Below are 17,174 nucleotides of genomic sequence, written 5' to 3' on the forward strand. Positions count from 1 at the left end.
CAATATGCTTTTGAATAAACAGTGGGTCAATGAAGAAATTAAGAAGGAAATTGAAAAAATTTTGAAACAAATGATAATGGAAACACGATATACCAATACCTCTGGGATACAGCAAAAGCAGTACTAAGATGAAAGTTTATAGCTATCAGTCCCTACATCAAAAAAGAGGAAAAACTTCAAGTAAACAATCTAATGATCCATCTTAAAGAACAAAAGCAGGAGCAAAGTAAGCCCAAAAGTAGCAGAAGAAAAGAAATAATAAAGATGAGTGCAGAAATAAATAAAATAGAAACAAAGAATACAAAAGATCAATGAAATCAAAAGTTGGCTTTTTGAAAAGATGAACAAAATCAACAAACCTTTATCCAGACTAAGAAAAAGAGAGAAGACCCAAGCAAACAAAATCAGAGATGAAAAAGGAGGAATTATAATACAACTGATACTGCAGAAATTAAAAGGATCTTTAGAAGCTACTATGAACAGCTCTAGCTCAATAGATTGGAAAACTTAGAAGAAATGGATAAATTTCTAGACATATATAACTGTTTGGAGGTTCTTCCAGAAACTAAAAATATAGCTACCATGTGATCCAGCAATCTCATTGTTGGGTATATATCCAAAAGAAAGGAAATCAGTATATCAAACAGATATCTGCAGCCCCATGTTTATTTTAGCACTATTCACAACAGCCAAGATTTAGAAGCAACCTAAATGTCCATCAACAGTTGAATGGATAAAGAAAATGTGGGACATATACACAATGGAGTACTATTCAGCCACAAAAAAGAATGAGATCCTGTCAGTTTCATGTATGGAACTGGAGGTCATTATATTAAGTGATATAAGCCAGGCACAGAAAGACAAATATCACATGTTCTCACTTATCTGTGGGAGTTAACAATTAAAACAACTGAACTCATGGTGATAAAGAGAGCAGAACGTCAGTTACTAGAGGCTGGGAAGGGTGGTGGCGGTGGGTGGTGGGGGATGGTTAACGAGTACAAAAATACAGTTAGACAGAATGTACATGATCCAGTATTTGATAGCACAACTAGGTGACTAGAGTTAAGTCAAGAATAATATATTGTGCATTTAAAAATAACTAAAATAGTAGAATTGGACTGTTTGTAATACAAAGAAAGGATAAATGCTTTATGTGACCCATTTACCCTCATGTGATTACTATGCATTGCATATCTGTATTAAAATACCTCATGTACCCAATAAATATATACACCTACTATGTACCCACAATAGTTAATAAAACATTAAGAAAAAAGAGCAATTGACTGAGAGGAAAGGCAAAGAAGACCCAAAATATACAAAGTGGAAATTCCTGAAGACTGAAGAAAAAGAACAGAATACTAGATGCCCGGTATGGTGGCACATGCCTATAATCCCAGCCCTTTGGAGGCTGAGGAAGGAGGATCACTTGAGGCCATGAGTTCAAGACCAGCCTGGGAAACACAGCAAGACTCCATTGCTGTTAGAAAAAAGAAAGGGAGAAAAGGAGAAAAGGAGAAAGGGAGAAAGAGAGAAAGTGTGGGGCAGGGGGAGAGAAGGAAGGAGAGAAAGAAGTGGGGAGGGGAGAAGGAGGGAAGAGGGAGGGGAGAGGAGGAGAAAGGAGAGGAGGGGAGGGGAGGGGAGGGGTGGGAAGAAGGCAGGCAATAATTCAAGAGTATTTTCCTAAAATCGAGAGGATAAAAAAAGACTCCTAAAACTGAGAAGGGAAAAAAAGACTGGAAGCTACATATTAAAAAGATACACTATGATGAGGACTACAAAACTGATGAAAAAATTAAAGAACAATAAAGAGATATTTAAAACTTGTGGACAGGAAGCTTCAATATCATTAAGATGTCAGTTTTTTTCCAACTTGATCTTTGGATTTAATATAATCCCAGCCAACCCAGCAAGCTCTTCTGTGGATACAGACATAATAACTCTAAAGTTTATGTGGATATCCAAAAGACCCAGAACAGCCAATACATAATTGAAGGAGAACAAAGTTGGGGGACTGACACTATGTGACTTCAAGAAATACTATAAAGCTACAGTAATCAGGATATTGGGGTACTGGCAAAAGAACAGGAAAAAAGTTAAATGGAATGGATAGAGAGTTCAGAAATGGCCCTATACAAATATAGTCAACTGATCTTTGGCAAACGAGCAAAGATAATTCATAGAAGGAATAGTTTTTACAGTAAGTGGTGCTAAAAAAAACACTGTACATCTACTTATGAAAAAATGTATCTAGACACAGACCTTATAACTCTTCAAAAATATTTACTCCAAATAAATCACACAACTAAATATAAAATGCAAAACTAGGCCAGGTGCAGTGGCTCACACCAGTAATCCCAGCACTTTGGGAGGCTGAAGCGGATGGTTCACTTGACCTCAGAAGTTTGAGACCAGCCTAAGTAACATGGTGAAACCCCATCTCTACAAAAAAATACAAAAATTAGCCAGCCACAATGATGCACACTGGTGGTCCCAGCTACTTGGGGGTTTGAGGTGGGAGGATCACGTGGGCAAACCCTGTCTCTACTAAAAATACAAAAATTAGCCAGGCATGGTGGTGCATACCTGTAGTCCTAGCTATTCAGGAGGTTGAGGTGGAAGGATCACCTGGGCCCAGGGATGTTGAGGCTGCAGTGAGCCATGTTGCAACACTGCACTCCAGCCTAGGCAACAGAGTGAGACCCCATCTCAAAAAAAAAAAAAAAAAAAAAAAAGACAATGTCAAGAGAACATGAAGACAAGCCACAGACTAGGAGAAAATACAGGTTGACTAATCCAAAATCCTCCAAAATATGAACCTTTTGGAACATTGTTATAATGCCCAAAGGAATGTTCATTGGAGCATTTCAGATTTTGGATTTATGGATTAGAGATACTCAACTGGTATAATGCAAATAGTCCAAACTCTGAAAAAAACCCAATCCAAAACACTTCTGATACCAAGCATTCCAGATAAGAGATACTCAACCCATATTTGCAAAAGACATATTTGATAAAAGACCATTAACCAAAATATACAAAGAATTCTTAAACTCAACAATAAGAAAATAAAGTACCCAATTTAAAAATCGGTGAAAGATCTCAACAGGCAACTCACTAAGGTATACAGGTGGCAAAGCAGCATATAGTAAGAAGCATATGAAAAGAGGTTCAACATCATATGTCATTAGGAGATTGCAAATAAAAACAACAACAAGATACCACTACACAGCAATTAAAATAACCAAAATCCCAAACACTGACAACACCAAATGTTGGAGAGGACATGGAGTAACAGGAACTCTCATTCATTCACTGCAAAATGGTACAGACACTTTGGGAGACTGGTGGTTTCTTACAAAACTAAACATACTCTTACTAGACAATCCAGCAACTGTATTCCTCTGTATTCACCCAAATGAATTGAAAACTTATGTCCACACAAAAACCTGCTCATAGATGTTTATGTCATCTTTATTCATAATTGCTATCACTTGGAAGCAATCACGATGTCTTTCAGTACATCTTGAAAGTGAATAAATAAACTGTGGCACATCCATACAATGTAATATTCTGCACTAAAAAGTAATGAGCTATTGAGACACAAAAAGATCACAGAGGAACCTTAAGTGTATATTACTAAGTGAAATCAACCAATCTGAAGAGAGTACATACTGTATGAGTCCAATTAGATGACATTCTGGAAAAGACAAAACTATGGAGACAGCAAAATAATCAGTGGTTGCCAGGGTTTGGAAGAAAGGGAGGGATAATATAAGCGGAGCACAGGGGATTCTTGGGGCAGCAAATTCTTGTGTAATAATAGTGGTTACATAGCATTATACATTTGTCAAAACCCAGGGAAATTAAAGCACCAAGAGTAAATTTTAATATAAACTATACACTTTGGTGATAATGATGTGTCAATATTGGTCTATTGATTAAAACAAACGTACCTCTCTGGTGTGGGCTATTGATGGTGGGGGAGGCTGTGTGTGTATGGGGGAAGGGCATATACAGGAACTCTGTACTTTTCACTCAATTTTGCTATGTGTATTAGTCCGTTTTATGCTGCTGATAAAGACACGCCTGAGGCTGGGAAATTTATAAAAGAAAGAGGTACAACTGAACTCACAGTTCCACGTGGCTGGGGAGGCCTCACAATCATGGCAGAAGGCAAAGAGGAGCAAGTCACATCTTACACGGATGGTGGCAGGTTAAAAAAAAATAGAGAGCTTGTGCAGAGAAACTCTCATTTTTAAAAAACCATCAGATCTCATGAGATCCATTCACTATTATGAGAATAGCATGGGAAAGACCTGCCCCCATAATTCAGGCATCTCCCACCAGGTTCCTCTCATAACACGTGGGAATCATGGGAGCTATAAGATGAGATTTGGGTGGGGACACAGAGCCAAACCATATCACTATGAATCCAAAACTCCTATAAGAAAAGGTCTATTAAACAAACAAACAAAACCCCACTATGTACTGTACTAGAAAAATAAACTCAATGCCAAAATCTATTTTAAGAAAATGATTGGACTTTATGTAAACAGAAAGATATACTCTGAGCATCCAAGCAAAAAGACCAAATCACTTACAAGGTAAAGAAAATAAAACTGCCATCAGACTTTCTGCAGCAATGTTTTATGCCAGAATATAACAACTATATGTTAAAGACAGTCAAGGAAAAAAAAGTCAAGGATTTTATTTGCAGCCAAATCGACCCTCACAAATAAAGTCATAAGACAAACTGTTATGAAAATGGAAAATCTATGAGTGTAGTGTTCACACAAGCCCTTCCTAAGGAATCTATTACAAAAAGAGTTTCAAGCAATCAGAATGACGAAAGAGTCATTGACATAAGAATTGGAAGATTAAAATAAAGAACACCAAGGATCTTTAATGTTTCTCATTTAATACACAAAACAAGCCTTGACAGTAGTGTTTCCATTCTACACACGGAGGAAATGAATGCCAAAGTCAGAGGAACTTATCCATTGTTGCTGAGCAAGCAATAAAGCCAGGATTGGAACCAAAGCCCATTCTCTTTCCACCACATGAAGCTACCTCCACATACACGAGCTAAACCTTTGTCTCTGCATATACTAGAATAGCATATTGCCTGGAATTTCGTTCTCCCCCTTATCTACCTAATGAGTTATTTGAAAAAAAATCTTTGATATACCCAAAAATCGCTTATTCTCTGTGGCTTTCCCTTACCCAAAAGGGCCATATATATTGTCATTAATAAAACTGTATGGTACTGATAAAGAAAAGCCACCTCATCTGTGGTCCCAAAATTACTTATTGTCTTGTGGCTCTCCCTTACCCAAAAGGGCCATATGTGTTATCATTAATAAAGGCATATAGTACTGATAAAGTAAAGCTACTCAGCTGTGGCCCCAGAGCATTTCACAAAAAAACATCTGTAACACAGATTTTGCCACATGTGATTTCGATGATGGTAAAAACTGTCACTTCTTTGGCTTAAAATCCCAATACAGAGCATATTCTTCCCAGTAAATGTATTTGGGAGAAAAAGAAGAGGGCAGATAACAGGTCTGGGATGTCTTCCTTGATTATACAAGATAAAGTTAATTACTTAAATATCTCTGCATTAATTCTGAGCTTTGTGGGTACTTTTTATTCTTGTCCTTTTCACGCAATTTTATTATTTGTTTTCATTTTTGTCTGTCCTCTGAGAACAAGAATGATCTTTTTTTCCTTTATAGCTTACCATCTAACATATAATAGTGAACACAACTAAGAAGTGTTCAATAAATTGTTGATGACTGAATAAAGAGAAATCATAAGTTATTTCTCAGTTCCAATTCTGTGCAGATGGATTATGATGAATACGAACAATGAAAGCCCAATTTTTATGCGGTTTAAGTATTACTGTACACCAAATTGCATATATTTAAGCAATAGAACTTGACATCAAGGAATCAGAATCTAATATTTTAAAAGTAATAGTGTTAATGAGCATCAGCATATTATAGAGCTTTTAGACTACAAAAAAATCTGAATTTTTTTTCTCACCACTGCAGAGTAAAATTATTATTATTATTTAAAAAAAGTTAGAGCCTGAAGGCATTTTTGTCTTGCATAAAGCATAGAACATTTTGAAAACAGGCTCAGAGTAAGTTATTAGTATTTTTAATTAGTATTTGGCATACAACTGCAAAATTTCCTTATACGAGAATGTGAACAAATTAATTACAAACATATACACTTTTTGCCTTTTTTGCAGATGATTGTATGTATTTCTCAATTCAAATTGTTTTCTCCCTTTAATATTAAAGAAAATAACAGAATTATTAGAAGCCTACTTTTGTCACTTCAGTAACATGTGTATAGGTTCATTTCACTGGCTAATTCTCAGCATCTGGCTAATTCCATTATTGAACATATCAGCAGTGTCATCTCCTAGGTTATTTTTCCACCAGCTCTGGATATGAGTTTCACTGGAAGCTTTTTAAGGGGAGACAGAGAAAAAGAGTGAGAGAGATAGAGAAGGAAAGAGAACACAAAAGTGCAACACACATTCCTGCCTAGACACAACTTCTAAAAAGAGGAAAAGTACACTCCACTTCCTCATCGTTTAAACAAGCTGTTTAATCTGAAAATACCTGTTTCATACATAGACACTCTTCTTGATGCATAGCTGTAATACCAAAGGCCACAAAACTTATGGATTAGGAAGAATATTTCCTCCTGCCTCATGACAACTCTCCTTCCCCAGTCCTAGAATTAATAATGTCTGTCACACCTACTGAAATACCTTTTAGTCAATCTCATTCTTGAATCCATATCAAAACAGACACAATTCATCTCAATGCATTTCTCCTATATCTGTTTTCATGTAAAACATCATTCTGACTTTTCCGACTCCACCCATACACACTTCCTTTTCCTTTTAGATCCCATCTAGGTCTATTAGGTCAAAACTCAAGACTACCATTTGGACAATCCCCCTAGAAAATACAATCATTCTCAATCTAATTAAAAAATTATTATAACAGAAAGATAATTAAAAATAATTCACTTAAAATGGAAAAATCTTAAAATACATAATTAGATTTTTAATAATATTACTTCTAGTATAGAAAAACTACTAGTTTCTCCTTACCACTTCTAATAGTTGTATTTTCTAATAGTTCTGTCTGAAGTTGTAGTTCAGCTTCTCCAAGTATCTTTAGAACAGAATCTGTTGGACTTTTCCCCCAGGCTCTTCTTGGAGATCCATTAGGATCTAATTTAATAACTTCTCCCACTGTATGTCCTATAAGAAAAATATACAAAGAAACAATTTTCAGTAACAGTATAATAATACTGCATGGTAAGGCAGAGTTTGGGTTTTTTATCCAATTGAGTGGTTCATGAGAAAAAAAGGTTATAACACAAAGACTTTCAGGGAAAGAATGATGAATAATGGCGAGAACAGAAGCAAATGAAACTAGCAATAAAAATATATCTATAATTGCCTTTTAGAATATGAATTAAATTCTAGTTTTGGGGAATATAAAAATAGGAAAAAAACATAAATTAATACACACTGAGTATCTCTTATTGAAATGCTTGGGGCCAGAAGTGTTTCGGATTTTGAATTTTTTTCAGACTTAGAAATATGTGCATATACATAATGAGAATCTTGTTGATGGGACCGAAGTCTAAATGTGAAATCCATTTGTTTGTGTTTTAAGAGATAGAGTCTCACTATGTTGCCCAGGCTAGTCTTGGACTCCTGGGCTCAAGTGATCCTCCCACCTTGGCTTCCCAAAGTGCTGGGATTATAGGTGTGAACCACCACAACGGGCCTCATTTATGTTTTACATCCATCTTATACACATAGACTGGAGGTAATTTTATATAATATTTTAAACAATTTTGTGAATAAAACAAAGTTTATATACACAGAACTATCAGAAAACAATAGTGTCACTGTCTTGGCCACCCATGTGGGCCCTCTATGGTTGTTTGGCATCACTATCATTCCTGACTGTGAGTTTATATGCTGCTAATAAGCAATCATTTTCTTACACTTGTTCACACAAAAATACTTCATAGTTAAAAAAAGAGAGACATACCATTACAGTGAAAAATTGTGTTTAAGATAACTAAGCAGCACAGTATTATCACCAGAATACCTGAGAGCTGTTAAGCAACCGCAGGCTTTCAGTCTCCACCCACGAAACTGGATTTTGATTAAAAGGTTACTCTATGCTGTCTTTCATTTTATGGGCAAAAAGAAATATCAGAAGCAGCTGAGGGATTAGAAAGGGATCTGAAGGGATGAGAAGGTATTCTATCAGATAGCTTTTTAAAATGGCTGGAGGGTCTTTTTGTCTTTGGGGATGCTGAATAAACCATGTGTTGTGTACCTTCACTTTGACTTTGACATATCACATGGGGTCAGATGTGGGGGTGTCACACTGGTACTCAAAAGTTTCAGATTTTGGGGCACTTTGGATTTCAGATTTTGGATTAGGAATGCTCAACCTGTAGTATGTTTCTATAAAATCTTTATGTGAAAAAATAGAAAAAACTAAGATAAGTAAACAATAATTGGGGGGAATATAAAAATAGATGAAACAGAAATTAGTATTTCATTTCTATATATTAAACAGAAAAAATAGAAAACAAATCTTAAAATAAACACACATATGGATTAAAAAGCAGAGAAAAGTATTTCTAAGAAAATTTGTCCTGCTTTATTTATCATAAGTAGGCAGATAACTGCTACTTCCTTATTGACAATAATAATTTGGGGTAAACCACTTTAATAACATTTATCAAAGAAATATATAAAAATTATATACTGAAGTTTGAGTCTTTAGAATATTTGGTAATAATATATGAAGTATACAGGTACCTAGTAGTAACATACAGGATATAATATTATGTATTATGAGCCATAAGGTATATAGACATTCAATGGTAACCTAATACATATTGATACAGTTAGTGTACCAGTTCCATGAAAGTACATGCAAATTAGCAGATAATAATTAGTTTCATATAGCCAAAATGATTACCAAGAGGAATTTCTTAAAGGATGGTTAAAATAGAGAACCCAGAAATAGACCCATAACTTACAGTCATTTGATGTTTGACAAATGTGCCAAAGCAATTCAAAAGGGGAAAAAGTTCTAACAAACAAAACTGGGATAACTAAATGTTCATAAGAGAAACCCTCCTGTCCCCCCGACTACTGGAATTTAACCCCTTCAATACAGAGAAGGAAATCAGAGGTGGAGTCAATGGTGTCTCTGAGCTGAGGAGGTGGAAATGGGAGTCTAGGGAGGCCAAAGTGGCTAGTGTTTGCAAGACAGGAGTACTGAAGTAGTAAGTTTCACAGAGAGAGAGCTCAGGAAAACTGTAAAAAGCCCCTTTGAGTCTTTACCTGAGCATTGATCAGCATATCAGTACATAATGTGTAAAGAAATTTTAGAGAAAGTTTAGAGAAAAGACCCCTCAAAAGAAGCAGAGGTAACACAAGTTCACACAGCGCCAGAAAGAGTTCCTATTCCCATCGCCAAAAAAAGACTGATTTATAATTCACAAGGCAGATTATTCAGAAAGGTTGTTGACGCAGAAAAGGTAAAAGATTAGCCGTACGCTAATGCATAGTAATACTAATAAATACTAATAATATAGATTACTGCCCTGTTCCAACTAACAAAGCTTAAAAGCAAGACTTGAAAGAGCCAAGCTATGGACAGGTAACTAAACTGTGTCCAAGAATAAAGGTCAAGAATATTTATAGAAATACAAAAATACATAGCACAAATACAAAAATACATAGCACAAATATTAAAATTCACAACGTTTGGCCGCCCCCAAAAAATTATCAAGCTTGCACAGAAACAGAATATTAACTATAAAAAAGGAGGAAAAAAAATCAATGAATCCAATCCAACCCTATAATGACAGAGATGATGTAACTAGTAGACAAAGACATTTGTAACTGTCATTATAACTGAATTCCATATGTTCAACAAGCTAGAGAGAAGACTGACCATGATAGAGGTAAAGAAAACATTAATAAGATCCATATTGAACTTGTCCTAATGAAGTTCATATAAATGAACCTGTCCATTGAACTTGTCCATTCATACTGAAGACAGAAAAAAAACAGAAGAAATAATGGCCATGAGTTTTTCAAGTTTGATGAAAACTATAAACTCATAAATCCAAGATGCTCAACAAAACCCAGGCAAAACTCAACAAAACATGATGAAAGTGACATCAAGGCACATCACAATCAAATTCACTGAAACCAAGGCTACAGGGAAAAATGTGAAAAGGAGTCAGAGAAAAAAGACACAGAGGAACAAAACTAAAAGTGAGGGTTAACAGAAGACTTCTCATTACAAGTAATGTGCATAAGATGACAGTGGAGCAGCATCACTAAAGTACTAAAAGAAAAAAATTTCAATTTAGAATTGTATGTCTCAGAAAAAATACCTTTTCAAAAGGAAGGCTAAATAAAATAAAAATAAAAACTTTTACAGACATACAAATGTTAAAAGAATCACCAGGACTGTACTACAAAAAATCTTAAAGGAAGTCCTTCAGGCAGAAGAAAAATGATACAAAATAGATATCTTCTACAGAAAAGAAATGAAAACTACATGGGTAGACACAAAATAGTTTTTTCTCTCATTATTTAAATCCTTTTAAAGAATAAATGACTATGCTGTATTATGGGATTTATAGCATAAAAAAAATAGCACCAAAGGTTGGGAGGGAACAAATGTAAGTACAGGTGACCCTCAAACAAAGTTTTGAGATGCCAGGGTTCACTTATAAACAAATTTTCTTCCACCTATGCCACCCCTCAGACACCAAGACCAATCCCCCACCTTCCTCCTCTTCAGCCTACTCAGTGTGAAGATGATGTGAAGGCTTTTATGATGATCCATTTCCACTTAATTAATAGTAAATATATTTTCTCATTCTTATCATTCTCTTAGTAACATTTTCTTTTCTTGATTCCTATTATAAGAATATAGTATATAATACGTATAACATGTAAAATATGTGTTAATTGGCTTTATGTTATTGATAAGGCTCTGGTCAACAGGAGGCTATTACTAGTTAAATCTTGGGGGAGTTAAGAGTTACACATGGATTTTTGACTACACGGGGGGCTCAATACCCCCTAACCCCCATACTATTCAAGGGTCAACTGTACATTATTGTAATATTCTTATACCATATATGAAGTATAACTAAATTGAAGATAGGCCGTGCTCAGTTAATACACTGTGCTACAATAATACACTATAAACTCTGAAGCAAACACTGAATTAACAATGAGCTGTAGCTATTAATTCAACAACAGAGGTAAAATGGAATAATAAAAAATAACTAACCCCAAATAATGCAAAACAGGAGGAAAAAGGAAAGAAAGCATAGATGAGGCAAACAAAAAACAAATAGAAAAATGGTACACAGACAGTCCCTGACTTATGATGGTTAGATGTAAGATTTTTCAACTTTACAATGGGTTTATTAGACTGTAATCCCACTGTAAATTGAGGAGCATCTGGATTTAAATCCAATCACATTAATAATCACATTAAATGTAAATGATCTAAGCATACCAGTTAAAGGTTATAAGTGGATTAAAAATGAATTTGACAATATGCTGCCCACAAGAAACCCACATTAAATATAAAGACACATATAGATTAAGAGGAAAAAAAGGATAAAGATATACTAGGCTAACACTGAGCAAAACAAAGTAGGAGTGACTATATCAATATCAAACCAAGAAAACTTTTAATAAAGCAAAGATTTTTTAAAAAAGAAAAGCTATTAATAATTACAACACAGATGAATCTCAAAAATCATTATGCTTTCAGTCAGAGGTGAGAGATTAGGGAAAAAAAAAATCATTATGCTTGAGTGAAAGAAGCCAGACACAAAAGAATACCAACTGTTAGAGTCTGTTTATATGATATTCTAGAACAGGAACATTTAATCTAAGGTAGAAAAAAAATTCAGAAAAAGTTGCCTCTGGGAGGATAAGAACAGAGAACGATTATGCAGGGGCAAACTTTCTGGGGTGATGTTAATGTTCTATATCTTGATGGAGGTTCTTATTTTGTAGCTCAGCATTTGTTAAAAACCAGCAAATATACATTTGCAATGTGTGCATTTCATTGCATGTAAATTTAACATAAAGGAAAAAACAAACATTGAACTCTAATAAATAATTATATGCTGTGAAATACTTAGGGCAAGGTATACCAATGTCTGCAATTTAGTCTGAATTGCATGAAACAATGACAAACCAATTGATGGTTTTGGTATCAGGATGATGCTGGCCTCATAAAATTAGTTAGGGAGGAGTCCCTCTTTTTCTGTTGTTTGGAATAGTTTCAGAAGGAATGGTACCAGCTCCTCTGTATCTCTGGTAGAATTCGGCTGTGAATCCGTCTGGTCCTGGGCTTTTTATGGTTGGTAGGCTATTAATTATTGCCTGAACTTCAGAACTTGTTATTGGTCTATTTTCAGGGATTCAACTTCTTCCTGGTTTAGTCTTGGGAGGGTGTATACATCCAGGAATGTATCTATTTCTTCTAGATTTACTAGTTTATTTGCATAGAGGTGTTTATAGTATTCTCTGATGGTAGTCTGTATTTCTGTAGGATCAGTGGTGATATCCCCTTTATCATTTTTTATTGTGTCTATTTGATTCTTCTTTTCTTATTAGTCTGGCTAACCGTCTATCTATTTTGTTAATCTTTTCAAAAAACCAGCTCCTGGATTCACTGATTTTTTTGAAAGGCTTTTCATGTCTCTATCTTCTTTCAGTTCTGGTCTGATCTTACTATTTCTTGTCTTCTGCTAACTTTTGAATTTGTTTGCTCTTGCTTCTCTAGTTCTTTTAATTGTGATGTTAGGGTGTCAATTTTAGGTCTTTCCCACTTTCTCCTGTGGGCATTTAGTGCTATAAATTTCCCTCTAAACACTGCTTTAGCTCTGTCCCAGACATTCTGGAACAGTGTGTCTTCCTCCTCATTGGTTTCAAAGAACTTATTTATTTCTGCCTTAATTTCATTATTTACCCAGTAGTCATTCAGGTGCAGGTTGTTCAGTTTCCATGTAGTTGTGCGGTTTTGAGGGAGTTTCTTAGTCCTCAGTTCTAATTTGATTGCACTATGGTCTGAGAGACTGTTTGTTATGATTTCCATTCTTTTGCATTTGCTGAGAAGTGTTTTACTTCCAATTATGTGGTCAATTTTAGAATAAGTGCTATGTGGTGCTAAGAAGAATGCATATTCTGTTAATGTGAGGTGGAGAGTTCTGTAGATGTCTATTAGGTCTGCTTGGTGCAAAGCTGAGTTCAAGTCCTGAATATCCTTGTTAATTTTCTGTCTCGTTGATATGTCTAATATTGACAGTGGGGTGTTAAATCTCCCACTATTATTATGTGGGAGTCTAAGTCTCCTTGTAGGTCTCTAAGAACTTGCTTTATGAATCTGGGTGCTCTTGTATTGGGTGCATATATATTTAGGATAGTTAGTGCTTCTCGTTGCATTGATCCCTTTACCATTATGTAATGCCATTCTTTGTCTTTTTTGATCTTTGTTGTTTAAAGTCTGTTTTGTCAGAGACTAGGATTGCAACCCCTGCTTTTTTTTTTTTTTTTTTTTTGCTTTCCATTTGTTTGGTAAATATTCCTCTATCGCTTTATTTTGAGCCTATGTGTGTCCTTGAATATGAGATGGGTCTCCTTAATACAGCACACTGATGGGTCTTGACTCTTTATCCAATTTGCCAGTCTGTGTCTTTTAATTGGGGCATTTAGCCCATTTACATTTAAGGTTAATATTGATATGTGTGAATTTGATCCTGTCGTATGATGCTAGCTGGTTACTCTGCCCATTAGTTAGATGTGGTTTCTTCATAGTGTCAATGGTCTTTACATTTTGGTATGCTTTTGCAGTGGCTGATACTGGTTTTTCCTTTCCAAGTTTAGTGCTTCCTTCACGAGCTCTTGTAAGGCAGGCCTGGTGGTGACAAAATCCCTTAGGATTTGCTTGTCTGTAAAGGATTTTTTCGCTTATGAAGCTTAGTTTGGCTGGATATGAAATTTTGGGTTGAAATTCTTTTCTTTAAGAAAGTTGAATATTGGCCCCCACTCTCTTCTGGCTTGTAGGGCTTTCGCAGACAGATCTGCTGTTAGTTCAATGGGCTTCCTTTTGTGGGTAACCTGACCTTTCTCTTTGGCTGCCCTTAACATTTTTTCCTTCATTTCAACCTTGGGAATCTGATGATTATGTGTCTTGGGGTTGCTCTTCGCAAGGAGTATCTTTGTGGCGTTCTCTGTATTTCCTGAACTTGAATGTTGGCCTGCCTTGCTAGGTTGGGGAAGTTCTCCTGGATAATATCTTTTTTTTTTTTTTTTTTTCTTTTTTTTTTTTATTATACTTTAGGGTTTTAGGGTACATGTGCACAATGTGCAGGTTTGTTACATATGTATCCATGTGCCATGTTGATTTCCTGCACCCATTAACTCGTCATTTAGCATTAGGTGTATCTCCTAATGCTGTCCCTCCCCCTCCCCCACCCCACAACAGTCCCCGGAGTGTGATGTTCCCCTTCCTGTGTCCATGAGTTCTCATTGTTCAATTCCCACCTATGAGTGAGAACATGCGGTGTTTGGTTTTTTGTCCTTGCGATAGTTTACTGAGAATGATGTTTTCCAGTTTCATCCATGTCCCTACAAAGGACACGAACTCATCATTTTTTATGGCTGCATAGTATTCCATGGTGTATATGTGCCACATTTTCTTAATCCAGTCTATCGTTGTTGGACATTTGGGTTGGTTCCAACTCTTTGCTATTGTGAATAGTGCCGCAATAAACATACGTGTGCATGTGTCTTTATAGCAGCATGATTTATAGTCCTTTGGGTATATACCCAGTAATGGGATGGCTGGGTCAAATGGTATTTCTAGTTCGAGATCCCTGAGGAATCGCCACACTGACTTCCACAATGGTTGAACTAGTTTACAGTCCCACCAACAGTGTAAAAGTGTTCCTATTTCTCCACATCCTCTCCAGCACCTGTTGTTTCCTGATTTTTTAATGATGGCCATTCTAACTGGTGTGAGATGGTATCTCACTGTGGTTTTGATTTGCATTTCTCTGATGGCCAGTGATGATGAGCATTTCTTCATGTGTTTTCTGGCTGCATAAATGTCTTCTTTTGAGAAGTGTTTGTTCATGTCCTCTGCCCACTTTTTGATGGGGTTGTTTGTTTTTTTCTTGTAAATTTGTTTGAGTTCATTGTAGATTCTGGATATTAGCCCTTTGTCAGATGAGTAGGTTGCAAAAATTTTCTCCCATTCTGTAGGTTGCCTGTTCATTCTGATGATAGTTTCTTTTGCTGTGCAGAAGCTCTTTAGTTTAATGAGATCCCATTTGTCGATTTTGGCTTTTGTTGCCATTGCTTTTGGTGTTTTAGACATGAAGTCCTTGCCCACGCCTATGTCCTGAATGGTATTGCCTAGGTTTTCTTGTAGGATTTTAATGGTTTTAGGTCTAACATATAAGTCTTTAATCCATCTTGAATTAATTTTTGTATAAGGTGTAAGGAAGGGATCCAGTTGCAGCTTTCTACATATGGCTAGCCAGTTTTCCCAGCACCATTTATTAAATAGGGAATCCTTTCCCCATTTCTTGTTTTTGTCAGGTTTGTCAAAGATCAGATAGTTGTAGCTATGCAGCATCATTTCTGAGGGCTCTGTTCTGTTCCATTGATCTATGTCTCTGTTGTGGTACCAGTACCATGCTGTTTTGGTTACTGTAGCCTTGTAGTATAGTTTAAAGTCAGGTAGCGTGATGCCTCCAGCTTTGTTCTTTTGGCTTAGGATTGACTTGGCGATGCGGGCTCTTTTTTGCTTCCATATGAACTTTAAAGTAGTTTTTTCCAATTCTGTGAAGAAAGTCATTGGTAGCTTGATGGGGATGGCATTGAATCTATAAATTACCTTGGGCAGTATGGCCATTTTCACGATATTGATTCTTCCAACCCATGAGCATGGAATGTTCTTCCATTTGTTTGTATCCTCTTTTATTTCATTGAGCAGTGGTTTGTAGTTCTCCTTGAAGAGGTCCTTCACATCCCTTGTAAGTTGGATTCCTAGGTATTTTATTCTCTTTGAAGCAATTGTGAATGGGAGTTCACTCATGATTTGGCTCTCTGTTTGTCTGTTATTGGTGTACAAGAATGCTTGTGATTTTTGTACATTAATTTTGTATCCTGAGACTTCGCTGAAGTTGCTAATCAGCTTAAGGAGATTTGGGGCTGAGACAATGGGGTTTTCTAGATATACAATCATGTCATCTGCAAACAGGGACAATTTGACTTCCTCTTTTCCTAATTGAATACCCTTTATTTCCTTCTCCTGCCTGATTGCCCTGGCCAGAACTTCCAGCACTATGTTGAATAGGAGCGGTGATAGAGGGCATCCCTGTCTTGTGCCAGTTTTCAGAGGGAATGCTTCCAGTTTTTGCCCATTCAGTATGATATTGGCTGTGGGTTTGTCGTAGATAGCTCTTATTATTTTGAGATACGTCCCATCAATACCTAATTTATTGAGAGTTTTTAGCATGAAGGGTTGTTGAATTTTGTCAAAGGCCTTTTCTGCATCTATTGAGATAATCATGTGGTTTTTGTCTTTGGTTCTGTTTATATGCTGGATTACATTTATTGATTTGCGTATGTTGAACCAGCCTTGCATCCCAGGGATGAAGCCCACTTGATCATGGTGGATAAGCTTTTTGATGTGCTGCTGGATTCGGTTTGCCAGTATTTTATTGAGGATTTTTGCATCAATGTTCATCAAGGATATTGGTCTGAAATTCTCTTTTTTGGTTATGTCTCTGCCAGGTTTTGGTATCAGGACGATGCTGGCTTCATAAAATGTGTTAGGGAGGATTCCCTCTTTTTCTATCGATTGGAATAGTTTCAGAAGGAATGGTACCAGTTCCTCCTTGTACCTCTGGTAGAATTCAGCTGTGAATCCATCAGGTCCTGGACTCTTTTTGGTTGGTAAGCTATTGATTATTGCCACAATTTCAGAACCTGTTATTGGTCTATTCAGAGATTCAACTTCTTCCTGGTTTAGTCTTGGGAGGGT

General features: G+C 36.0%; 1 protein-coding gene across 7 annotated transcripts in view; it reads right to left on the reverse strand.

The window, feature by feature from the left end:
* The window catches only part of NEK1 (NIMA related kinase 1), a 220,009-nt gene that overhangs the window by 64,432 nt on the left and 138,403 nt on the right, over window positions 1-17,174 (reverse strand). For all 7 annotated transcript variants that reach the window (XM_003257955.4, XM_012508232.2, XM_030816320.1 and 4 more), the window contains one exon: window positions 7,142-7,294. In XM_003257955.4, coding sequence (XP_003258003.2) covers window positions 7,142-7,294 — 153 coding nt within the window. The remainder of the gene's footprint in view (window positions 1-7,141; window positions 7,295-17,174) is intronic.

This window comes from Nomascus leucogenys, chromosome 7b, assembly GCF_006542625.1.
Source record: "Nomascus leucogenys isolate Asia chromosome 7b, Asia_NLE_v1, whole genome shotgun sequence".
In the NCBI taxonomy this organism is placed as follows: Eukaryota; Metazoa; Chordata; class Mammalia; order Primates; family Hylobatidae; genus Nomascus; species Nomascus leucogenys.